This window comes from Equus asinus, chromosome 21 (genome assembly GCF_041296235.1).
Source record: "Equus asinus isolate D_3611 breed Donkey chromosome 21, EquAss-T2T_v2, whole genome shotgun sequence".
NCBI classification, from domain to species: Eukaryota; Metazoa; Chordata; class Mammalia; order Perissodactyla; family Equidae; genus Equus; species Equus asinus.
Window position 1 is genome coordinate 12914806 of NC_091810.1, and position 25846 is coordinate 12940651.

General features: G+C 57.1%; 1 protein-coding gene and 1 long non-coding RNA gene across 3 annotated transcripts; one reads left to right on the plus strand and one right to left on the minus strand.

The window, feature by feature from the left end:
* Nucleotides 1-6053: 6053 nt before the first annotated feature.
* Nucleotides 6054-11532, minus strand: LOC139041496 (uncharacterized). Of its 2 annotated transcripts, none has more exons than XR_011496760.1 (3): nucleotides 10569-11532; nucleotides 10268-10389; nucleotides 6054-8320 (listed from the first exon to the last, which is right to left on the minus strand). It is a non-coding gene; the product is annotated as an uncharacterized lncRNA (long non-coding RNA). The 2 variants fall into 2 exon arrangements; XR_011496759.1 differs by having other exon boundaries at nucleotides 7921-8320; nucleotides 10268-10392; nucleotides 10569-11153.
* A 91-nt stretch (nucleotides 11533-11623) lies between these two features.
* H1-10 (H1.10 linker histone) lies at nucleotides 11624-13060 on the plus strand. Its single transcript, XM_044753902.2, has one exon. It carries the CDS (start codon nucleotides 11987-11989, stop codon nucleotides 12623-12625), a length of 639 nt encoding a protein of 212 aa, XP_044609837.1. The 5' UTR covers nucleotides 11624-11986; the 3' UTR covers nucleotides 12626-13060.
* The last annotated feature ends 12786 nt before the right edge of the window (nucleotides 13061-25846 follow it).

The following is a 25846-nucleotide window of genomic DNA, read 5'->3' on the forward strand; positions in this document are numbered from 1 at the left end:
TCCTGACGTGGACCTGCCTTACCTGAGATGAGCTTGAATGTAACCTTGTGAGTGACCCTGACCCACACGTAGCTCACCCTAGTTTTCAACTTGAACTGACCCTCACCCTCCTCTTGTCACTGACAGTCATCCTAAACATGGTCCTCCTTGAAATGACCCTTCCTGACCCTAATCATGATCCTGACTCTGAAGTTAACATTGAACACTGCTATGACAACTTTAGTCTCCAACCTGGGACCCCATCAGCCCAGTGACTGGGTGACCTTGACTTCATCTTATATTCCTAAATTATATACGTACACACAATTTTCAGCTAGATTTGGTTTATGCACAGTAGGAAGTAATGGCTGAGATTGAACTCTGTACTAACAGAGTATCTTTTTCCATAATCAGGGGAATCTGTGCCCAGGGAACAAACCCCTGGGGTCTGGCTTGGCCCCCACCGCAGGGGAATATTAGCACCGCCTCAGGAGGAGAACCTTGCTCCCGGAAAGCCCTAATGCAGGTCCTGTACTACTAGTAACGATACCCAAGGGTCCAAACTCTCTAGGTTTGGGGTCACTTCCTTTCCCAAACCGGCAGGATCATGGATCATAAGAATCAGCTTGTTAAAATAGATTCCCACGCCCCTCCCTGGACCTACTGATGGGCTCTTTAGAGGAGGGAGTCTGAGTACCATCTTGTCAGTCTGGGAGACACTGGCCCCCTGAGCCCAGAGAAGGCGCGGGTCCCAGGAGTCCCGCAGGTCGCTGCCGGGCCCTGGGCTCCAACGAGATGGACGTCGGTTGGGAGGGCTGCACGGGGACGGCGGTTGGGAGGTGGACTTGGGGGCGGGCGCAGCAAGCGTGCGGGTCTCCATGGAGACAAGGGGCTGGGCCAGGCCGCTGTGGCGGGACGACGGGGGCGGGATGTGCGCCCAACGCCCAAGGGCCCTCGCCAAGCCCAGGAGGCGGCAGAGTGGGTGGGACGTCGGGCAAAGAAAGCTGCGGCCAGCGCTGGAGGGGAGGGAAGCAGAGAGCAGCAGGGGCTGGCTACGGTGGGAGCGGTGGGAGCTCGGACTGAGGGGGCGTGGCACACCCTGCAAACTGCAGGACCATTGAGGGAATAGTTCACACCGCTCAGGAGAGGCTTGGGTAGCCAAACATGGCCATGGCGGGGAACCTCCTCCTGCTGCCCCCTAGGATAGAGGAGGGCACAATCCTTTCCGTACTCCAGAGTCCCCAGCAGTCAGCACTGAACATCTTTCAGATATAGCACAGAGATCCACGACGATTGGCCTTGGTCATTATCTACTTGAACTATGCAGCATCTCAGGGTCATGTTTAACCGTAGGGATGAAGATTTTGTTCTTCCCGAGAATCATCGCGCTCCCCAGATGCAAAGCTGCCCCTAAGACCACACATGGCCTGCATCTTCTGCCAGCGTCCCCTCCAAGCCTTCAGACAGGCATCAGGGAGAAAGCAGGCACCCAGCGCAGAGCCTGTGCCTGTGCAGGGCAGCTTACAGTGGGGATGGGGACGGACGCTAACACAAGTCGTCTCCAGCTTTGTAAACGCTCATTCCCCAACTAGGGGGACCTGCTCACCAGCTATCCTAAAATGTCAGGTAGGAGGGCAGGGGAAGATGCTGTCTTGGTCCCCACACCAGGCTCTCCAGACACCCAGTTTAATACTTCCAGCAGAAAAGCCCAGTCCAAATCTCTGTACTTCATGAGGGCCTTCATATTTCATTTATTCAAACAAATGTTTACTGAGTATCTACTGTGTGCCGGGTACAAAGGATTCAGTGATACACAAGACAGACAAGCTCACCTCAGGGTGGGGTGGAGAGACTAGGATACAAAGGCAAAAACTCCACGTAGTGATAAGTGCTGTGAAGAAAAACATGAAAAAGTGATGTGAAAGATGGGGGGTAACCCTACTTCAGATGGGGTGTTTAGGGAGGGCTTCTCTGAGAAGGTGATACTAACTTGATTGGCGAGAAGGGACTGGGCCTGTGAAAGTGCAAAGAGAGGGAACAGCAGCACAAAGGGCCTGCCGTGGGCTTGGGCTCAGCTGTCCAAGGCGTGGACATGGCAGGCAGGCAGCGAAGGGGAGCGAGGCCTGCAGGGCCCAGACCACAGCAGGCCTTCTGGGCTGTGGGCAGACAGTTGGATTTTATTCTCAATGTGATGGGAAGCCACCCAAGTGCTTCAGCAGGGGTGGGCAGGATTCACTGGGGCCTCTTTGGAGATCTGACAACAGGGAGACCCACTTGGAGGCTTTCTCAATCTTGCAGGGGCAGCTGGTGCAAAAAGGGCTGGTCCGGAATGCAGTGTAGATGTCAGAGCACAGTCTCTCCTTACACTCTTCTTGAGGCTGAACAGCTCCTTTAGCTGTCTGCAGGGAGGCATGGTTCGGGGCCCCTGGCCTGGATGGACAGCCTTCTAACAGTTGTCTTCTGCACCCAGACAAGGGCAACACACAGCCACATGCCCGTCCCCATCCTGTGGCTTTCCCTGGGCCCTTGCTTTTCCCTCCCCACGCCTGGCCCACTGGACGGAGGAGGGGTCCAGTGGGGCAAGAGCCCTGGACTGGGCATCAGACTTGGCATGCAGTCGGAGTGCACCAGGGTGCTGCCTCTTCAGTCCCGACCTCAGCTGCTTCATGGCACACGGCATGGCACATTGGCCAGCAAGATGAATTCCTGTTTGGCCCCTCAGTGGTCCCAAAGCCTTCCTCAAGGGCCACCTCTTTCAAGAATTCTTACCTGATTAGAAGGGAATAAAGGAAGGGGACACATTTTCTAAGAGCCATTTATGTCAGGTGTTGGTTGAGATGGGTTTTTTCCCCTTTCACAAATATAATTGAGTCAGGTCCAGGGCCCAGGAGTTAGATTCGTTTCTAGATTCTCATCATTTCAATGCTACACAAGACAGACATGGTCTTGGGGGCATGGGGACATATTAAGCAAGTAAATAAAAAGTAATTTCGCTAGAGAAAACATGAGAAAAGGAATCAGGATGACAGGATTGAAGGAACTAATGGAGATCAAGAGTTGGGGGTTCCTGGAAGAGGGTTCAGGTTGGCTGGACAGCTGAAAGCACAGCCTAGCACACAGTGTGTCAGCACAGGGGGTGCCCAATGGAGAAAGAAGGCCACGGGGAGGCAGGAGCATGGGGAGATAAAGTCGAAGAGGTCAGCAGGGCCCGGATGCTGCGGGCCTGGGCGGGAGCAACAAGTTCTGGTTCATTAAAAGGCTACTCTAGGGGCCGGCCCGGTGGCACAGCAGCTAAGTCCGAAGCTACCACTTCCTGGCGGCCCGGGGTTTGCCAGTTCGGATCCCGGGTGCGGACATGGCACTGCTTGGCAAGCCATGCTGTGGTAGGCGTCCCACATAGAAAACAGAGGAAGATGGGCATGGATGTTAGCTCAGGGCCAGGCTTCCTCAGCAAAAAGAGGAGGACTGGCAGTAGTTAGCTCAGGGCTAATCTTCCTCAAAAAAAAAAAATAAATAAAATAAAAGGCTACTCTAACTGCCCCTAAGTGAAGAAAAGACTGGATTGAACTGGAGGAGGAGGTGGGAGGTGGCAGGGCGGAGGAAGCAGGGGGACCAGACAGAAAAAGATAGTGGTATGGGCGAGGTGGCTGGCGGCCATCTGAAACAGGTCCCTTTGCTAGACCCTACCCGATGTGGCCATACCGTCTGCATTGTTCTGGTGCCCCTCAGAGAATGCAGTTAGGGAGCAGGGTCTGGTTTGAGGTTGTGAGCCCCATCTCAGGAGGGAACTTTCAGGATCCCCAAGATTGGACAAGCAACTAACTGTATGAAATAAATTTTGTGTCTTGCAAAGATCCCAGTAGGTTTTCCCTAGGCTTTTCAAAGGTGTCACAACCCCTGTGGGGCCCCTGCCTGTTCCACCAGTCGGCCCAGTGGGCCCAGTGCACAAACACTTTGAGTTGGGACCCAGGTAGGGTTTGTGCTATGACAGGAGACACAAGTGTACTGAGCTGGACCTGAGTTTGAATCCCATCTCATTCATTCAACAAATATTTATTGAGGGCCTACTATGTGCCAGGCCCTGTGCAGCAGTGAGTTAGACAGGGTCCCTGCTCTAGTGAAGGTGAGAGGCATGAGACAGGATAATTGTTGGGGGGGGGTGGGGACAACTTGAAATGGGGTAAATAGCAAATGCTTTGCCATCTTTTCTGGCCAGGTATCACTAGAGATACTACCCAGTCTCTCTCAAGCCTCAGTTTCCTCATCTGGACAGGGGAGGCAGAAATACTATCCCCACAGGATGGTTCAATTCCTGGCAAGCGGGCCATGCTGCCTGGTGCCGCGGCTTCGACTGCCGACACGGGGCTGCAGGCTCCGCTCACACCCTTTACAGCTTCACCTTCTCCCCCAGGAAGAATGGCTCCACAAACAGAGGCTGCTGGTGAAGGGAGACAAACCAAGTTCCCCTGCCTGCACTTCAGCCCAGAGACCCTGCTGCCGCGGTAGCCAGGGCAGGGCCACACTGGAAGATCGTTTCTCTGTCAGGTTTCGTCCTGCTTGCCCAGAGGCCCTCCCAGAATGGTCTCTCGTTCCTGTCTGGCTCCTTGGGCCTCAAACCCTGGGGCTTCTGGAGAAGAGATGTCAAGCTCTACCACAGGTCTGAAGCTGGAAGATAGTTCTGGCCCTGCCCAACTGTGGAGGCCAAGCCCTGACGGGGCAGCTCCCTCTCGCAGCCAGCACTTCCCAGAGGGGACAGAGACGAGGCTGCAGGGTCCTCTTTCTCAGTCTGTAAACTGGCGTTCCAGTGGGGGAAGGTTCTGGATTGTACCCAAACTAAAGTAAATCCCCTGGGGAGGCTTTGGGCCAAAGGCAGACAGCCAGGGCTGGAAAAGCCAGCCTCTCCTGGGCTGCAAGAGTCACTGGCTCCCCCTCCTCCTCTCCAGGCTTTTACTCCATAAACGTTTCCTAAACTGAGCTCCTCTTTGTGCTGTTCCCACCCAGGGGGGACGTCTTCTCCCCAACTCTCGCTGCTGGGCAGCTACTTGAGGGCGGGGCCCAGAGAAGTGATTTTCTAGTTTCCACCACTCATTCTCTCCTTCACCCCCTCATCCCTAGTCCAAGGTTTTTGAGCACTGGCCCCAGGCCCTGTGCCATGCAGAGGATGTAGATATGGGCAAAGACCCCAGCCATGAGCCCCAGGACTCCCAGGGCAAGAGGCTTCTCAGGGAAGTAGAGTCAAGTCTGTGGTGAGACACAAGGGGGAAGGGCAGCCGGTCAGGCCCTCGGCGTGGCTGCAGGCACTGGGGGAGGCTGAGACTTCTGATGGCAGGTATGCAAACCGGGAGACGATGTTAGAGCCATCAAGTCCCGAAAGGCCCCCGAGAGAAAGGCTGGTGGCTGAGAATGTGCCGTGGCCCCGGGATACAGCAGGAGCAGGGGTGGGAAGGGAGGAGGAGGCAGGCCACTGAGGGTTTGCGGAGTGATGGCAGCGCTTGAAATGGGGACCCAGGAGAGGACACTCACAGACCGAGCTGGGTGGACTCACAAAACATGGAAGGGATGAAAAACGAATCCTGAGGTGCAAGTGCTCACATCAGGGTGGCACTGATGTGGGAAACAGGCTCCAGATCGGGGGACAGGCACAGGGAGCAGGAGAGCGGGGCACGCTGTGAGAGCAACCTGGCCACAGGTCAAGAGTTAACAACTCTCTTTGACAGAGAAACCCCATTTATAAGGATGAATCCTGTCGCTATTTCTGGGCTAGTGAAGAAAAGGCAGTCACCGTTCATTGTTAGCAGCAGTGCAGGCCCATCATGAGAGGGACTGGTTAAAAAACTGGGGCACAGCCAGACTGCAGGACGCTGTGCCACTATTCCAAAGAAGTCGCACCTGGATGGGCTGATTTCATGTCTAAAGCTAAGAGAAGTGGGACGCAGAAGCGTGTGTGGCATCCCGTTGGACTAAGTGCGAGGGCACGGGACGCCCCCCACACTCCTGCCGTGAGCTGTGCCCGCCACGCAGCGGGACCGAGGGCCAGGGGCCTCGGTGTGCACTTCACAGCCTGTACTCAGCTTGGGTTTTACACCATGAATAACTTTATTAAAAACTAACCAGCTTTTAAATAAAAGAAAAAAGAGGGCCTGGGGAAGGGCAGTTTGACTCACAGCGAGACCAGGCTGCCTGGTCCCACGCCTGGGGCGTGGGGGGCCACCTCGCTTTCCTCTTGCGCCACTCAGCCCAGCAACCTTCAGGGCTCTTGGAGAACTGACAGAGGGAAGTGGTTAAGTCCTTTCTGGAGATGAGTAACTGTTCCTGCTCAAGGTGACAGGGTCAAATCTCCAGTTGTCCTCAACCCTCCCGGCTTTTCAGGCCCTATCTCTACGTTGGGGATTCTTACTCTGCGCCCAGCAAATCCCTCCCTGAGGCAGAACGCAGAGGCGCGTGCGTGGGCCTGCACCGTCCCTCTCAATGTGATTCCCAGTAGAAACAGCACTGATGCGGTGCCAAGTCCCACAAAGCTCTGGGCTGTCCATGATGAGTGCCACTTAAGTCCACTCTTTTAAAAGACTGCATATTTAAAATCTGAGAACTCTTGGGGCTCCTCAGGCCCCTTCTCTGGCACCCTAAGCATGGGCCGTCTGGAGTTGGGAACCCGGCCTTGCCCCGGTGGATGGCGGCCCGAGAAGTAAAGGTGGTCTCCCTTAACCCCTGTGCCCACCCAGACTGGAGGGGCCATGATGCTCCCCCACGTTTTGCATCCTCTCTGCCTCAGGGGGCCTCAGCATCAACCCATCAGTGTCAGCTCCTTTGATCTCTGGGCAGTCCCCGGTTTCACCAGACCCCCAGGCTCCCCAGACCTCACCACCTGGCTGCAGGGGGGTGATGGGCCAGAGCCCCTAACAACGTCCCCACTCAGGGATTCACAGTACACATTTGCATCTTAAAGGCAACCTTCCCCATAGTCTCCTCTGGTGAATTTCCTTTGTCTCCCCTTAAATGCAGAAAAGCACTTGATGCCTCAAATTGGGTCTTGCCATCCTCCCTCCCAGCCCAGGCATAGGCTTGAGGCAAACTCTCCGTTTAAAACATTCTGGGGAGACACTCTGGTCCTTCTTAACTGTTACTCTCAGCGGCCTAGCCAAAGCCAACTGGGCCTTCCCTGGTCAGGGGCCCCCAGGTGGCAAGGCCTCTGAACACCATCCCCGGGGCTGGTGACTCCTGCAGCCTTTCAGCCCCCCACACCCAGGGCTCCTGCCCTGGTGAGGCCCACAGAGACACAGGGGCCCACCCAGAGCCCCAGGCTTTGCAATCCCAGTCCCCCCCCACCCCCCGAGACTTCCCATCAGGCCAAGCCAACCCCTTCCTCTGACACCTGGGGCCTCTACGTCTCTGTTTTGTATCCTCTCGTCCACCCAGGCTGTATTCTTGTAGGTCCTCTAGGTCATCTCCTCTGTTCAGGAGTCCAGAACCAAGCTGTCAAAGCTGGAACGGTCATCCAAACAACACATCCAGCCCCTTTTCACAAACTGGGGAACTGAGGCTGGGTGGTGTAAGGGGGCGCGTGGGTCACACCTGGAGTTTGTGGGCATCTCCCAGTCCACCTTCCTGTTGCTGCTGCTGTAGGCACACCTGTGTCATCTTCAGGCCGCAGGGTGTGCCCAGGGGTGGGGCCCCGCAGGGAGCAAGGCAGACCCAGTTCTGCTCTTAGAGGGCTCCCGGCCCTCGAGTGAACAGGCAAAACGAGGTCAGGTGTTGATAAATACTATGAAGAAATAAAGCAGGGGGATGTGCTAGGGAGGCATTTTAGCACAGCTGGCCCCTGGGGCTGCTCTGAATGAAAGGAGCCAGCCACACAGCAAGTGCAAAGGCACTGAGGTGGGAGTGCCCCCTCCCCCTGCCCCGTGTATGTGTAAGAAACAAAAAGGCCCGTGTGGCTGAGTACAGATTAATCCTAAGTCTGATGAGAAGCAACTGGAGGCCTTTTAGCAGAGGCAGGACACAGGGTATCAGACTTCTGTGTTAGATGCTCCCTCTGCTGCTGGGTGGAGGCTTGGAGAGGCCACAGTGGAAAAGCGGAGAGCACAGCAGCTTGGGGAGAAGAGGATGGATGTGGGACTCGTTGGAGGGTGTAGACCTGATAGGAACCGATGTGTTGGATAAGAGGGTAGAGGGAAAAAGAAATCAGAGGGGTGTCTGTGCTTTTGGGCTAGCACTGTTTGTGACAGTTTCGGGAGCAAAGGTTTGCAAGAGAAACTCGAGAGTTCTGTTTTAGCCACGACACAGAAGGGACATGTTTTAGAGCCCCCAGTGGCGATGGCAGCAGGCAGCTGGATGCTGGAGTCTGTTGGTCAGGAGAGAGACAGAAATGAGAGGTGTCATCAGTGCATGAAGTGTTCAGAGTCCCGAGCCTGGACGAGCTCCCCTGGAGAGAGAGGACCACCCTGACGCTGGCACCCACAGGCACCATGTGCCCCCGAGCTTCCTCCAGACTGGCCTGGCCCTGGAGAAGGGGCGTCTGTTAGGCCTGGCCACTTCCAGATGCTCCTTTTTTTGTATTCTGTCATTGGCTACTTGAGGTCTTCCACACCTATGGTTTCCTTAGAGGGGTGGCAGGGGGGTACCTGGCAGTGTGGAGTTTGAGAAGCATCCCTGAAGGCTGGCAGGACCCAGGCCCTAGAATCCTGGCTAACTGGACAAAGTCACTACCTGCCGCCACCCACCCCCAGCCCCCCAGCCCCAGGGCTCAGTCTCCTCATCTGTATAATGATGCCATTGGGACACAACCACTTGGTCCCTTGCCAGCTCCCAAAGCCTAAAATTAGCCTTCCCTGGTCCACAGGCAGCCCCCATCTTGGCAAAGATGCTCCCTCCACTGCTGGGCCAAAGAGCCCACCGGGGCTAGCCTGGACTCGGAGCTGTGTCTTCTGTCCCCTCCCCCATGGCCTGGGCCACACTGCCCTGCCTACATGTGTCCACTTCCTCCAGTGACTTCTTCTCTCCTCCAGCCATGGCCAGGCTCCCCCAGGGCCCCACACAGGTGGCAGTGACCCCCTCATTGAGCAGGTGCTGGGAGTCCGGCCCATGTGGAGGGCGCGAATGCTGCTCAGGCCCCTCTCTTCTGGCCCCTGACCCAACCGATTCTTCAGATGTTTTTAAGGGAAACCTGGACTGCATTTTTATCTGAAATCTCCTGATTTTTTTAATCCTGGAACTAACAGTGTTTTTTTTAAAAAAAAACACTGGGTGAAACAGGCAGGGCCCAGCCACAGGGTCTCGCAGGAGCGAGCTCCGCCTTAGTGACTGGAAGCTCACCAGTCTCCTCAGCTCTGCCAACCCTGTCCGCTCTGATCATCAGTCCCCTTTCTGAGTGGGCTGCGCTGGGACCACCAGCCCTTCTTTCTTGAGACTCTCTCCTCCTCAGCTTCCATGACTCTGGCCCCACCTGGCTTCCCTCCTTCCTCTCTGACCATTCTTCCTCTGTCTCCAGGGGACCCTGTCCCCTCCATGATGACCCCAGGAGGGTACCCCTCACCCAGCCTGCTACTGTAGCCAGCTTCAGATTCACATTTCCAGCAACCTCCTCTCCCGTGAAGGCTGGACAAATGTTTCAGTCTGGCGGCGCTCTTGCTGCCCGTGCTGGGGTTCCATCAGTGGAATCAGCCCCTCTCTCCCTCTGCCCTTTCAGAGCCCCCAGGCTCAAGCCTCCCCCCCAGCTGGTTTCCTTGGGCCAGCTCTCATCTGGGCATCCCTGTTCCCATCCCATCTCCATGCACCCTGGGCTACCCTACCAGGGCCGCCATATCCACCTCCCCAGCCTGGCTTTTGCTCCTGGACAGACTCGCTGTGGGGCGGGGGGCTGCGCAGCGTTTGCATCCTGCAGCTTCTCTCTCACTGTGCAACATCGTCAATGCAACCGGCCTGCACACACTTTGCATTTTTGGGACTTGAGGTCTTTGTTCAAGCCCTGCAGGCTCTGCAAGACCCTTGCTGCTCCCCAGGGCTCAGCTCAGGGGCTCTGTCAGAAACCCACTCCCTCAACTCTGTTAGGAAGTTCAGATGGTCTTTCCTCAACTTGGCTGAGATCGCAGGCCCTCATGGTTTTCCTGACCCTGGGCAGACAGTCCATTCAGGGGTCCTCTTTCCTGGGAGAGGAGCTTGGCCTTCTTTGCAGGGACCTGGGTTGCAATCTATTCTCCCTCTCCTGTGGGGTGGACTCACTGCCCTGGAGACCTAAGTCCTCTAACAGCTCTATGCCCATGACCCCCGCCCCCGAAACACCCAGTCTCACCTTTCCCAGCCGTGATTTCCTCCTCTTCTGGGGCGTATTCACTAGCTTGTCGGAGAGCAAGAGCTGTGAAAGGGGTGAGCGCCGAGAAGAGGGGAGGGCCCACCACGCCTGCTCATAGGGGCCTGCTGGGGAAGAAGGCCCGGAAACGCGCCCCTCTTTTGGAACCTCACGACCTCCAGCCCTGGAACCCCAATTCTCTAGCCTCTGGTCCCAGCTACTCCTCCATGCCCCAGCCTCAGGAGACTGTTTATTGTCTGCGTCTCTGCCGCGGCCCCCAGGGTACAGGCCTAAAATCACTTACCCAAAAGGACCCGCTCTCCTCCCGACTGTCTCTCCGTGGTCCCAGCCGCCCCAAGCGCAGGCTTCTTTGGCTTCGGGAAAGACTGTCCGGCACCTCCTCCGCACCCCCAATACAGGACCCAGTGGAGCTCAAGGCCGCCAGACTTGCACGAGCTTCTGCAGAGGACTTCGTCTGGCACCCGGAGAGCAGGGAGCGGACCCACTCTCATTGCCCTCCCCATACAAGGGGGGGAGGGGTGTGGCCCGGAGCTAAGAGCAACTCCCCTCCCTCATGCTCTCCGGGACCTCCTCCAGGGGTCGCAGCCTTAACATCGCCCACCCTGTCCTACCCTGGAGCCGCCATTTGGCTTTGGGGGAAATGATGGCGGCTATTTGCGCACCACAAAATGGGGCACTCGGGGCATCAGCAACAAGGGAGGGGGCGGCTAAGAAATGTCTCCAGACATTTCGGTCGTCCCCCGCTTCCTCCCGTGTTGTGCCCAGGCCCGTGAGGCATAACAAGACCCTGGGCGCGCAGCTGGAGGGTGCCTCCGTTCGCTATCCTCTTTGACTCGAGCGGAGACCCCCCTCGAAGATGTCCTAGCTCACTTCACATTGCCCCGGCCGACCACGTGAGGGCGTGCCCTGTGTTAGTTCGGACAAATTAAAGCTGGTCCTGCGGGCAGGCCGGGGCCCCCCTGGACGCGATCAGGGTTTGGGTGCCCGTGGCGCACTCTTGGCTGTCGGCCGCAAAGCTCCGGGCGGTGGGGCCTCCCCCGGGGCCTGCGCTTTTCGCCTCCAAACGGGGGGCCCCCCTCCTCTCGCGCTCCCGCAGCCTAGGGTGCACCCCTCCGTTCCCCTTTGCGGAGCCCTTCCTGGGCGCAGGCCGCCTCTCCGCTGCGCCGCGGGCTCGGGCCCTGTTCCGGGCGCACGGCTGCGGGCGCGGCGGCGCCAGGGAGGCGCGGTCCGGGAAGCCAGCGGCCGGGGAAGGGGCTCCAAGAAGCACAAGTTGGCGCTGGCTTCGGACCAGCCTGTTGTTGTTCTCAACGTGGTCCGCCATGGAGCCATAAAAGCAGTGTGGGGCGCCCTCCTCGGCAGTACGCAGCGCGCACGCCCAGACAGCTTCGGCGGAGGCGGAGGCAGCGGTCGCAGCGGCGCTCGCCCGGCCGGTGTCCTTCTCTTGGCCCGCCTGTCACTGCAGTTTTCTCTACTCCGTCCTCGATCCGGCCCCGGCCCCGGCCCCCGCCCGGGACCCCCGCTCCGGCCGGCCCGGCCCCCGCCCCAGCCCTGCCGCCCGGCCCCAGGCCCGGCCGCGGCCGCTCCCGCCTGGAGCCGCCGCGCGCCCCCAGCCCCCCGGCGCCCCCTCGGCCCCTCGCCTTCCTCTTCCCGGCGCGGCCTCCGGGTTTCCGCGCCCCGCCCGCCACCAACCCGTTGGCCACCATGTCTGTGGAGCTGGAGGAGGCCCTGCCGCTGACGACCGCCGAGGGGGCGGCCAAAAAGGCGGCCAAGGCTGGCGGCTCGGCGGCGCTGTCCCCGTCCAAGAAGAGAAAGAACAAGAAGAAGAACCAGCCGGGCAAGTACAGCCAGTTGGTGGTGGAGACCATCCGTAGGCTGGGCGAACGCAACGGCTCGTCGCTGGCCAAGATCTACACGGAGGCCAAGAAGGTGGCGTGGTTCGACCAGCAGAACGGCCGCACCTACCTCAAGTACTCCATCAAGGCGCTGGTGCAGAACGACACGCTCCTGCAGGTGAAGGGCACCGGCGCCAACGGCTCCTTCAAGCTCAACCGCAAGAAGCTGGAGGGCGGCGGCGAGCGGCGCGGAGCCACGGCGGCCGCCACCGCCCCGGCGCCCGCCGCGCACAAGACCAAGAAGGCGGCCTCGGGCGCGGCCGGCCCCCGGCGCGCGGACAAGAAGCCTGTCAAGGGCCAGAAGCCGGAGAAGCGCTCGCACAAGAAGGGCGCCGCCCCCAGAAAGGACAAAGGCAGCAAGGCTAAGAAGGTAGCGGCCGCTGGGGGCAAGAAGGTGAAGAAGGCGGCCAAGCCCAGTGTCCCCAAAGTGCCCAAGGGCCGCAAGTGAGCGCGCCAGCCTGGGCCTCCCCGGTGTTTGGTTTTTCTACTCCAGCGTATGTAGGTTTTGTACGTTTACTGCGGCCCGGGCCGCCGCGCCTGCTCTGAGCTGCGGGCAGGGGCCTCGGGCCTGCTCCATCCCTTCTCCAGCTCCCATCCCCCGCCGATGTAGCCTTTTTTTGTTGTTTGCTTTAGATTTTTGAAACGGCCCTGGCGGCGCCCCTATTGGCTCTCGCCCTTGGCAACGGGTGTTGCTATGGTTACCAGCCCCTAGGCGCCAATGGCCGAGGCCGCGCCTGCCCGTCCGGGCCGCTCTTTCCAGCTCCCCACCCTCCCTGCTTTCGGGTGAGCGACAAGCAATTGCTCGGGGTGCGGGGCTGCCCGGGCCTTGTCTCCATTCCGTCGGCCTTTTGGGGGGTCACAATAAATGGTTTAAACCTTTGAACCGCTCTCGTTTTCTTCCGAGTGGAGTAGGGATGGGCGTGGTCAGCGCGCAGCTAGGGTTGGACGGTGGGCCCCAGGGATCCTCGGCACCCCGACCTGGAGTCTGCAAGAGGTGGAAACGGCTGGGGAGGGGGCGGTCGGTTGATCCCAGAAGGAATCGCAGGACCCATCTCCCGTGAGTGGAAATGGAAGGGTGCTGGAGGTAGGCTGGTAAAGTCTCTGACAAGGGTTCACTAGCCGTGGGGTGAGGGAGTGGTGGTTTTTGGGGTTCACTGGTCAGGGTTCCTCAGCTCTTACAAGGTCACATCGGCTGGACGTTTGCGGAGACTAGTTATTCTGAATTCGGTGAGACTTGGGGTTGATGCGACAAGAATAGTGTGGTGGGGAGGGGAGGTGTGGCCTGAGCAAGGCAGTGATCTCAGGTTGCTGGTTAGTCTGGAGCAGACAGGACACCCAGAGGGTTCTTGGGCAAATTGAGAAGAGAGACTGTCAGCCCTGAGTGACCCTGATATCCAGCATATGGAATAGTTAATCCACCTGGGTACTAAGGTGACAACTATTCCGACAGAGGTTCTGTGAAAGGACAATCTAGCAGAAGGAGGAGGGCCCTGGGGCAGTGGGAAGCCAGGGAATGCTCTGGCTTCCGGGGTTAGGTGAGAGATGCAGGGGACTCTCAATTGCTGTGTAAGAGACTACAGGTTGGGGGGGAAGGGCAAGTAGGTTTGGGGTCAGGGGAGGGAGGGAGCAGCACTGGAAGAGCCCCTGACCTGGGCCTGGCAGCTGTCACCCTTCCTGGCACATCCCTGGCACACACGGAGCAAGTGGCCACTCCACTCCCTCTTCAAGTCTTCATAGCCTGCAGGGGCTCCTCACTGCTGCCTGCCTCAGGGACCTGCAGGGCCAGGTGCCACGGTGAGTCTTAACCTGCCCTGTCGTGTGCTAGGCGCCAAGGACAGGGCAGTGGGCAAGATGAGCAGAAGTGCCTGCCCTGCCCAACGCTTCAAGCCAGTGGGGAAGACAAGTCACGGATGTACCTTTTGGCACATCATCCTTCTTGAGGCAGAAGTTCAGAGGACAAGATGGGGACCGGATCTGAGTGTGGAGACTTGTGACTGATGGCTGCAGGAGACACTGTCATTTGAGCAGAGGAGGAGACAGCAATGCTAGACCTTGCTGTGGCTCTTTTGGTTCTGGGGAGCTGTGGGCATCCAGGAAGCAGGCAGGAGGAGGCCCAGGTTGGAGACAGGGACTGTGGGGGACCAGGGTACATCCTGCCCGTTCACGTTCTGGCCACTTGCTGATCACTAGCAGTTTCGTCTCCTTTGCAGTTTTGACTGGGGGGCAGTTTACCCAGTGCCCTGCTGCAGGGCGACTGTGCCAGACCTCATCGTGTCCCATACTGCCTAGAGGACCAGTCAATAAGCCACCAGCAGGTAGAGGCCATGAGAGAGCTTGGCCTACCCAGGATTCTGGGGGACGGTGCTCCTGACCAGTGAAATGTGATCCCTCAGATTCTATCCTATTCTAAACCAGAAGCCGGAGCCCAGATGCCACCTGGGCTCACCCCAGTTGCCCAAATCAGAATCTGAGGCTGGGGCCTGGGACTTGGCTTTCTGACCATCTCTTAGGTGGCTGTGAGGTTCAGAGAGAGTTGGGAAGGGCTGCTGCAAGGGACCCAGGCACGTGGACACTGCTCCTTCCTGCCCAGCAATTTGCCCTGAGCTTGCTTCCTTCCTCCGAGCCCTTCCTAACCAAAGCCCCGGACCCTGCTCACCGACCGCTTCCTTTTGACGCCATCCCTGCATGCCAGGGCCTTTCCTCTCAGCACTGCCTTTCCTATTTCCCACCAAAACCCGCCCTTTGCCACTCATACCACCCTGCTCTCCCAGTGGCCTCTCACTGTGACGCTGCTGCCCCTCACCTCTCTCCTGTCACCCCCCTCCCTTCCTTGAAGACTTGGGCCCCTAGCTCGCTGTTTCCTCCCCTCCTTTCAAGGCCTGCCTCCAGGAGCAGTGGAGCACCCAGGGGACGAGCCCTCAGTGGGGCCTCCCACTCTTCTGATAATGAAGAGCACTTTAATTTTCTTCCGGGGACACAACCCACCCTACTCAGGCCAAATGATTCTGGGGGTCTGACCCCTCCAGTCCCAGGAATGGTCGCATGACCAAAGACCTGGCTAATGAGTGTTCAGTTGATTATTCACTTTGCCACAATAATTGGGTCAGAAATGGGTTTTTGACCCCAGTGGGTTCAATGAGAGTCGATCCTGGGACTTTCTCTGGAACTATTGAGAAAGAGGTGTTTTCTCCTCCAGGATAATTAAAGGGTAGGGACATGGGGCCAGAGTTGCCAGTGGTCATCTTTCTCCACACATAGGGAGAGCCCACCAGAAAAAGGAGCCAAGACAGAGAAAGTTGGAATCAAAAAATGGAGAGACAAATACTTAAGGACATTCATGGAGCCTCCAGATCCAGCCATGCCTGAAGCTAGCTTAGACCTGAATGTCATGTGAGCTGATACATTGCTTTTTGCATCAGTTTGAGTTGGGTTTCTGTCACCTGCAGTGTAGTCTCTCCTTTGACTCACTTTACCCTCTCATGTTCACATCCTGGACCTTGTCATCCATTGGTCTTCCTCTGAAACCACTCTCCCAGTGTCCCACTCTCTACCCACAGGCCCCTCCTCTCCTCTTCCCTGCTAGCTCACTCAGGCCCTAGGGCAGAGCTGCACTTCTGCAGGTGGCTCCCACCCCAAGCTGAAGAACCGATGGCCGTAACTAGCCCTACGTGAACACTCAGTGTGTGCCAGGCACTCAGAGGAAGGCCGCACAGCCCTCATTTCAGCCTTAGAACAGCCCCAGCAAGAAAGGTCTTCAAAAGCTAATCTTACTGGTGCAGGTGGTGAGACCAGGAGGCTGTATTTTCTGCCCTGACACCACATTCAGCTCTGGCATGGGTCTGGGGAGCCCAGGATCCACTATTTACTTAATGTGTCTCTTGGACTTGGCTTCAGGGAACCTCAATTCCAGGTGAACATTGGAGGCGCAGGATACTGCAAGGCCCAGGAGGGCTTCCTGGGGGAGGTGACCCTGGTGCAGAGAGGAGGCAAAAGACCAGGTGCATTTGCTTGTCTGTAAACTAGGGGCATAGCAATGGCCCAGACCCGGGCTCCTCTCTGCCCACTACTCAGGAGAGGAGTCAAGTGGGACCAGGCCCTGGAGGCTGAGATCAGGGTTGTGGGCCTGGGTCCACCACGGTCTTTTCATCTGGGGCAAGATTGTTCTCCCTAAGCCTCAGTTTCCTCATCTATAAATGGAGCCAAGAAAGATTCTTTTTACTCATCTCACCAGGGAGCCTCTGAACACAGTGCCTCTGGCCAGGGTCTCCGGGTTTTCCTGCCTCCGCCCGTCGCACCCCCTGGGCATAGTGCGCTCTCCTCCGGCAATACGGTCTCCTTCCTCTTGTGGGGCCGGGACCTGCCTCCCTGTGAACCCCCTTAGGATCTCAGGTCTACCTTCTGGGTCCCTAGGTCCGACTTCTTCCTGGCCCCAAGACAGCCCTGCAGCCACTGGAAAGGCCCTTTTCCAGGCTGTGTGGCTTTAGCGACTTAGGATGGAGTCTGCACCCAACTGACGCCCGTGAACCAACCTAGCTGAACCGGTCTCTGCCAGGGCAGGGCTGAGTGCTGAGCACACAACCTGTTGGCGGGACCTGAGCACTCAGCACAAGGGGTACTGACGTCTCTCTGTCCCAGGCATCAGACCTTGGGTGATGTGGCCAGACGGCACATTAGCTGTTCTGGCAGCTCCACCTGTCATGAGGCAGCCAAGAGGCCTCGCTTCTTTCCACAGCAACTGCTGGGGGCCACTTGCACTTGCAAAATGGGGGCAGTGATACTTGCAGAGGTATCGGGAGAACAGAATGAAATCTCGTATGTCAAGGGCTTAGTCCACAGTCCCTCATTCACCACACCCTGGTTGAGCAGAAGCAGGGATGGGGAGCTATCAGAGCTGCCCCCTGTTCTCAAGGAGCTCAGCTGGAGCTTCCAGGGAGGGACATTCCAGGCTGGAGCAGCCCTGGCACAGGCCCCCAGGCACGGAAAGGCTCCTGGGTTTAGGGAATGGTGAAAGCAGCAAGCAGACTGACAGGGCACGGGGCGGGACTGGTCAGCAGGGCTTCAGGTCCCCTTGTCAGTCAGAGGTCAACCGGGAGGCGGAACCAGCGGGACGCAGGCGTGGACACACCCATGTAGCGGATGTGTATCAGGGAGGGGGCTTGCATGTGTGCAAATTAGTAAAGGGAAGCCTTCTTTAAAATGGAGATGGGAAGCCCTGCAGGGGGAACTCGCATGCACTCACCATCTCACTTCGCAGTTTTGGGAAGCGCAGCTACTGTACCACTCAAGCAGGGGGAAGGAAGATGTTCTCGTCGCCCGGCAGCAGCTCGGCCAATGAGAAGCTGGCACCGCCTGAACTCTCACTCTCCCCCCAATGGACTTCCCTTTAGAGCAGCCCCGCCCACTCCCTCTTTTTCTCTATAAAAGCAAGCTTCCCGCCTTTGTTCTCTTACTTCACTATGGTCTGCCTTCACCTGCATTTCCCAGATTGCAGTTCTTTTGGCTATTCCCGAATAAACTCATTTTGCTGGTAAGGGAAGGTAACTGACTATTTTATTTTAAAGTTGACATACACTTGCAGGACTGGTTAAACGCTTTCTGTAAGCCTGAATCTTTGTGACTGACGCTGGAGTTTGAGGTGCCAGACAGTCAGGAACACGAGCAGGCTGAGTCACAACTCACACAACCGGAACCCCAGGATGGACTGAGACTTGTGTCGGTTCTTGTTGCCTCTGACCTTGGTGCTGAGGGTCTCCTGCAGCAGCTGAGACCCTTCGTCGCCGAGCTGACCACGCACACACCCGGCCCACGGGTCAGTAAAACTGAAGGAGAATCCAGGGAAAGTAGAGTAATTGCAGACCCAGGTGCTGCTTCCCACCTAGGAGGTGAATGAGCAGATCAGCAACCAAAATGGTTGCTTCCTTCCAAATCTGACAGGAATATGCCTTGTGGCCCACCCTAATGGGAAACAGACAAGCAAGGGAGTTCCGGGAAAGACAGATGTAGTCCAGCCCAGCCAAGCGGACACAAAGCCATCCCAGTTTCCCATTATAAAATGGGTGTGTGCGAATGAGGGTGAGGACAGACTAGACCAGGCCTCTCAAACACAGTGGTGGACAGGCCCCAGGCTGGGCAGGGCAGTCTGGCCGCCTGGAGGACACAGACCCCGCCTGGAGAGGCGCTGTGGCCACCCAGTCCCGCTGATGATTGCCAGGCAGCAGTGTAGCCAGAGCTGCTCAGGTTTTTCAGACCATGTCAGAAGCACCTCCTGAAATGTTCCTAAGTCCCCTTCCAGAGGCAGAGAGTGACGTGGGCCACCCAGGGAGGCCTGGGAGGGGGCCTCAGCCTGGCATTTCCCATGTGGGGAAATGGTCCCATGTGGGGCTCAGGCATCAGAGGCACCGCCTGAGAATTTTTTATGTGGAAACTATAAACTTTTTTTCTGAAACTTCCCACTTTTAAAACGTGGGCTTAAAAAAAAGAAATAGTCCACCTCACACCCATTAGGATGGCTCCTATAAGAAAAAAGAACATAAGTGTGGGTGAGGATGTGGAAAAGCTGGAAGCTTGTGCACTGTGGGTGGGAATGTAAGATGCTGCAGCTGCTGTGGAAAACAGTGTGGAGGGTCCTCAAAAAATTAAACATAGAATTATCATCCGATCCAGCAATTTTACTTCTGGGTATATACCCCAAAGAATTCAAAGTAGTGACTTGAAGAGCTGTGTGCACACCCATGGTCAGAGCAGCATTGTTCACAGTAGCCAAGAGGCGGAAGCAACTCAAGTGCCCATCGACAGATGAATGGATGAACAGAATGTGGTCCATACATGTAAGGGAATGTTACTCAGCCTTGAAAAGGAAGGAAATCCTGACACCTGCTACTACATGGATGAACCCTGAGGACATTGTGCCAAGTGAAATAAGCCAGTCACAGAAGGACAAATGCTGTATGATTCCACTTATATGAAATATCTAGAGTGGTCAAATTCATAGAGACAGAAAGTAGAATGGGGGCTGCCAGGGCTGGGGGAGGGTGCTGGGAAGGGGTCGCTTAATGGGGACAGAGTTTCAGTTTTGCAGGATGACAAAGTTCTGGAGATGGATGCACAACATACATACATGCATACACACGGTACGGGCCAGCAGCTCTCCACCTTTGGGATCACTGACTTGATCTTCTGTGAGAGCCCTTCCGGCTGCTTCACAAGGCAAGAAGCCCCAAATGGTGGTGTCCTGAAGGAGACGGAGCCAAAGGAAGCCATAAAGTGGTGAAAGCCAGAGCCCCAGCCTGCCGGTGCTGAGGGTCTGCACCAGGGTAACACCCTCTCCGTACGGCCTCGTCATTAGGATCCCAGAGCCCTGAGCACTCGCCCTGCAGGTAGGAGCTCCCGGAGGCCCACCTCCTCTAGCTTCTACCAGCTCCTCTCTTTCTTCTGGCTGCCTCCGCTAGGGGCTAGGAGTGTGGTGCTGGGGCCCTGCCCCGGCCTGACTGCCCTTCAGAACCTGTTGTGTGGTTCAACCTGATTGTCCAAGCCCTTTCACGGGTGTCCCCGACTCCTCCAAACAGTGCTCTTGCTTCGTTCGCCCGCTGGGAGTGTGGCCTGCGGAGCCTGCTGCAGGCCTCTCCACCCTGGAATCCAGGGACGCAAGGTGGGGGACGCAAGGGGGGATCCTCATGCATCTCCACGTGAGGGACAGCAGCCCAGAGGAAGGTTCTGGGTCTCCAACAACCTGCCTCTGTTGTTCTGGGCTTCTGGGAGTTCGACCTTGAGCACCCACTCTCCTGACTCAGAGATGGGCAAACCAAGTTCCAGAGAGGGCAAAGGACTGGGTCAGTTTTGCATGTACTGGGGACCCTCCCATACAGCCTGAGCCAAAGCTCCTTTCCCCAAGGAATGAGGTTCCATCCTTCCCATCGCTTACTCCTCACTCTGGTGGAGGAGGGGGAGGGAGGGCGTGCAGGCCCAGGGGGCATCTAGGAGTCTGAGGCCACCCCATTACCAACACCACCAACCCATCCTCCAGGCTTTTCTGGCAGCAAGCGGGATCTTGTACAAACTCTCCAAGCTTAGCTACCCCTCCCAGGCTAGCAGCCCTTGGATTTGTCCTCAGCTTACCTATGCCAAGCGTGTGCCCTTGGGCAAGCCCCTCGCTTGCCTGGGTCTACCCTGCCTCCGTACAAAGCAAGGTTGGGCTTTAGCACACAAACTTGGCACCAGGAGATGGATCCAGATGGACTGCAGACAGGAGGTGGGGCGGACACCTGTCTATTAGGACCTGGAGTGCTGGGGACCCTCTGCCTCCTTAGAGCTGCAGAGCAGGAAAGAATCCCTTTAAGGCCTGGAGCCAAGCCTGGGCACCGCGTGGCCAGGGCGGGCGTGAAGAGGGGCTGCCATCCGGAGCCCAGCCAAGAGGCCAGACAGCCACATGCCAGGGCTGTCCCACCTGCCTCAGAGAGCAGTTGGGGCCCCGGCCTGACTTGGCCACATGGAGACGGCAGGCGAAGGCTGCCCTATTGTCCCTGAGACTTGTTCTTTAAAAACAAAGGATGGGAGAAGATGCGGCACTGCTCTAGTAAGCAGGATTAAGCACTGGCGAAATGTGGGAAAATGGGGGTTCATATGTCCCTGAAATAAGTGAAAATTTGAAGAGCAACTTGGCAATACCTCCGAAAGCTGATGACCCAGATAGAAAAAAATAAAAAATTGCAAAATGAAATATCCCAGATGATACCTATTATATAAACCTGAAAATCACAAAATAATACGTTCTCAGGTTCAAGAAGGTGCTTTTAACATCACATTTATGTGAAAGTATAAAAACCTGAATGAAAAGGATACACGCCTCTGAGGACATTCTATTCCTTCATGTTAAAACGAAAAGCACCCGACAATCTGATTTACAATCCTGACAAACAGCGAGGAGACAGCAAGGAGAAGCAAAAGGAATTTCATTTTTGTCGCTCATTAAACTCGAAGTAAATATGACGAAATAGTCATATAACAGTCAACTTTCTGGTAAGTTATCGGTGTTTTTTAAAATCTCTTAGTAAAACAACCAAAACCCCATGCACATCAGCGCACACAAAACCGGAGACAACAGTGGAGGCGCCCCCGCCAGAGTAAAGTACGCAAGCACCGCGGGCCGACCCGCCGCCTCCACCCCGAGGGCGGGCGCTCAGACGAGGCAGCCAGAGACCAGGCGGGGGCGGCGCCACCAGGCTCGGCCCGCACCCTCGGCCAGCCCCGCCCCGCTCCACCCGCGCCCAGACGGGAGGCGTGCCGCGCCGGCGCGCTCGCTCCATTAGCAGTTACAGCGCCGGAGCTTCCCTCTGATTGGTGGAAATTGCGATCCCTGATTTGCATAGGGCCTCCGGCCAGCACCCCCGCCAGTAGCGGGCGGCGTCTGCGCTGCGGCTGGATCGCCGTGGGCGGCCCGGTGCTGCGCCGCCGCCGGAGGAGCGCTGGGGGCTGGCGCCGGCCTGTCCTCCCTGGTCGCCTCAGGGCCCGCTTCCGTCCAGCCGCTTGGGACAGTGTCTTGCAGTCCCTGTCTACGGGACGCCCCAAAGAGGAAGGAGCAGGCTGGCCCTGGCATTCCTGGAGATTCTTCCGTTCCTCCCTCCTGGATCCCTGGAAAGACCCTCCCCCTCCCACCTCGGTCATATAGATCAACCTGCAGGCCTGGACGCCTTGATCCACATCAGGGACCAAGTGGGCAAGACGGCTGCCCAAAACATTGGCCTGCTTTGTGACCCCAGTGAGGCCAATCCCCTCTCCTAGCCTCAGTTTCCCCCACTGTAACAGTGGGTTGGGCTCACATTTCCCCAGGCTGAGGATGTCTGTGTCAGCCACTGATCTCCGGGGGTCCTGCATCTCCTCTTTCTGATGTCCCAGGAGCCGTGGCATCATCCCTGTTTGCGTCCCTCCAGGGCTGGCCACTCACCCTGTCTCCGCGCCGCCTGCCCCACTCCTGGACTTTGCGATCCGAGAGGCCCGGTTCGGGTGTCAGTAAGTGACTACACCTGGTACCTTATGAGCATCCCCTCTAATCATCCTGCAGCCTTGCAGGGGGCGGTAGTGTATTCCAGCTGGGGAAACTGAAGCTCAGGAAGCTGGTGGGAGATCTCCCAGTCACACAGGGCTGCGCACCCAGAAGGTGGACTTCAATCAGCAGGATCAGTAGAAGCAGCCAGAGCAGACTCAGGAGTCTGAGGACCAGGGTGCGAGGCCTGGCTCTTTCCTGGACTTGCTGTGTGCCCTTGAGCAAACCACGGCCCCCTCTGAGCCTCTGCCTCAGTGTCTCCAACCTGGGTAATAATAGTCACCATTGAGGAGCATCCTTGGGCGGGACTGAAAGCTCTTTGTAAAATGTACAACGCTTGCCAAACGTGAGGAAAAACAGCCTCATCAGAACGGAACGCAGGGGCCGGCCCGTGGCCGAGTGGTTAAGTTCAAGCTCCCGGCCTTGGAGTCCGGGGTTTCGCCAGTTTGGATCCTAGACGCAGACATGGCACCGCTCATCAGGCCACGCTGAGGCGGCGTCCCACATGCCACAACTAGAAGGACCTACAACTAAAAATATACAACTATGTACTGGGGGGTTTTGGGGAGAAAAAGGAAAAATGAAATCTTAAAAAGAAAAGAAAAAACAGAACGCACACGTGTTGGATTTTACAAAGGAAATGTTTATTTTCATGTTATAAGGTGATTACAAACTCCTCTAAAAAAAGCAAGATGAATTTAAAATATCGATATACATATTTATCTAATGAGCAAAGAGAAAAACCCTGCAAATACAGGGATTCATATCATAAAACATTTATACACAAAGCTTGTCTACCGCAAGACTGAATCACACACCCAGGATCTCATTCAAATACAAATGTTCCTCCTCAGAAGAGTCTCTGGTTGGTTGATTTGGTTTTCTTTTTTTTTACAAAAGTTTAAAATATTTTTAAAATATTTTGAAGTTTTAATAAAAAGTCCTGGTGTGCCAGACATATTTCTGGAAGGAGGCAAGACCCACGTTCTCAGCTTTGTTTTGTGCTAAACACAGAGTTACAGTAGCTGGGGACTGGAAAATGAACTGGGTAAAAAAAATGGAGCCAACGTCTCGATTTGAAGCCAGATATACACCAAGACGCTCCATCCCTCAAGGACCAGGCAGACACGTCAGCAGCGACACCCCCCAGGGGACAAGGAGAGGCAGCTTCCCATAAAACAAGGGGCGTCTGAGGGCCGGTGCTGGAGAGAGGACAAAGGCTGCTCCCGGGCCCGGGGCCCGCACCCGCGCCAAGTTCTGGGATCGGGGTTTTGTGTGCTGTGCGGTCTTGTGCTTGTTGAATTTCTGCACAGCGGTATTTAAAACATCCGTGCGGATGGCCTGGGGCCGCCTGGCCTGGGTCTGAGGGCTGGACGAACCTCTAGCTGCCTGGAGCGGTTTCTCTTGGGTCCTTTCCTGGCTTGCGTCTGAGGCTTGGGGGGAAGGGAGGCGCCTCTGCCCAGAGCACTTCCCGTGATGCTGCCTGGGCCCTGCCCACTGTGCGTGGCACCTGGCTGACACAGGACGCCCTGTGCTAGGCCGGGGTGGGGGGACGGGTCTGCTCTCGTCTTGTGCTTCACCACCATCTCTGGGGGTGTGCTGGGGATCTGGGGCGAGAACAGGGGACCAGAGGTACAGAGAGGGAGCTGCAAAGAGCCCAGAACTCATCCAAGGCCACCTCCTGCTCCTGGGAATTTCCCACATGGCCTCTGGCTAATCCTGCCTAAGGCGTTCTGCCTCTTGCACACCAGCCAGCTTCTCTGGGCCTCAGTTTCCTCCTGTGCAGTAGGGCTCTCAATGCCCAGATCACAGAGGGCTGCTGGGTGCAGGGCCACGGTGAATGGGCGCTGCCCCTCCGACCGAAGGCCAGCTACCTGCCCCACGGAACCACAGCTTGGGGTCCAGCTGGCCCCTGAGGATGGTCCGAGGTGGGTGCTGCTCACCTTGTCCCTGACTGCGGGGGATGGAACGTTTCCTGTTTCATCAAGGCTTGCCTTCGGTCTTCAGGGAGAGACCTAGGGAGCTGCACTCGCCACTCGCCACACAGGCCCCAGAGCCCCTGCAGCTGGAAGTGACCCGAGAGGGGCTGGTTCCGTTCCCAGCTCGCTGTGCCAAAGTCTCTTCCCTGCTCCAGGCCTCCGTTTCCCCATTTTACAATGAGGGCGTTGGCTGGGGGGCCCTGGAGGCCTGTCCACTGCAGGGATTAACTCGGTCCACGCCCAGCTCAGCGAAGCATCTCCCTGAGGGAGATTTATCCCGGGGCCCTTAGCCATTTCCGCATCCTAAAAAATTCTTCAAACATCTCCCTCACACCCCTTCCAGATCCGGCTGACTGGGCTGTGTGTCGGCCTCTGGATTTCTGACCCATCCCAGGCAGGGAGCGGGCAGAGGACGGCCCGTTCTCCAGAGACAGGAGGACCAGAGTCGGGAGCTCTGCGTGCGGACACGGAGAAGCCGCGTGGCCTCGCACACTGTGCTCGCAGGGCCGAGTTCTGCGGACACAGAGCTGGGGGACTCGACCAGAGGCCGCCGGGGAGACAGGTGCCCCGGGAGCTTGCCGAGGAACCGGCTTGGGTGAAGTGGCTGACCTTCCTTCCAGGCGAGGCCTGGGGAGCTGGTCTGCATGTGTCTTTGGTCTAGAATTGGTCTGGGACTCTCATAAGAGGAGGCCTTCCTCGGGCCATTTCCAGAATGTTGCCGTTTGCCCACCAACCCGCAATACTGTAGCCTCTCACCGGGGTCCAAGCCCCAGGAGGGGAGATGGTGGAGCCTGAAACGACCACAGATGCCCAGGCAGCCACAGACGCCCCTCGCCTCCACAGGCCACCCGTCCCCAGCCCCTGAGAGTGGTTAGTTCACTGAGGTTCCGTAAGACAAAGGAAAACAGGCCACATTGCTACTCAGGAAAAACCCAATAAAATCAAATCAGACACAGCGGCACCACAGATACACGGGGACAGGACACATCAGGACTGAAGCGTTTGGACCAGGGCTGGGTGCCGTTCAGCAGAGGAGATGCCTTGGAAACAGTGAAATGTGAATGCTCGCCAAAGCAAGAGGTTCAGAATTGCCTCTGTCCCTTGAGAGGGGGACATTAAAGGCTCCTTCCCCTCCCGAATTTTGGGAGGGGGTCCCAGGATCCAGAGAGCCCCTGGTCTGAAAACCTGAGCGGGGCTTCACTCCGCACACCCCACGAGGCGGGCAGTGCCGTTTGTGTGTGACAATGTTTTGGTTTAGTTGAGACATTTGGAAGTGACTGTCTAAATGACACAGTTGTGGTCCCAATGGAGCTGGGGTCGGGGTGTGTCCGTACTGGGGATTTTAAAGGGGGGCACCTTCTCTCCTGGTTCAGAGGAATGCTGCTCTACGTGAGGCTCTTGGTCAAGCCAGGTCTGGGCTGCCAGCCCCCTGAAAACCCCAACCTTCTAGAAAATGCCCCCTCGCCTCCTCTCACGGGCTCCCACGTAGTGCACAACTGACACCAGCTCTGCAGGGCTGTGAAAGGCAGAGCTCTCTTCTCTCCCAGGGCCCCACCAAGGGCTGCGCTTGTGCCTGAACTGCGAGGAGAGCGACAGGAGCACGTCATCGGAATCAAAGATTCAGTGACCCTCCAGAGCCACTCCTGGCACT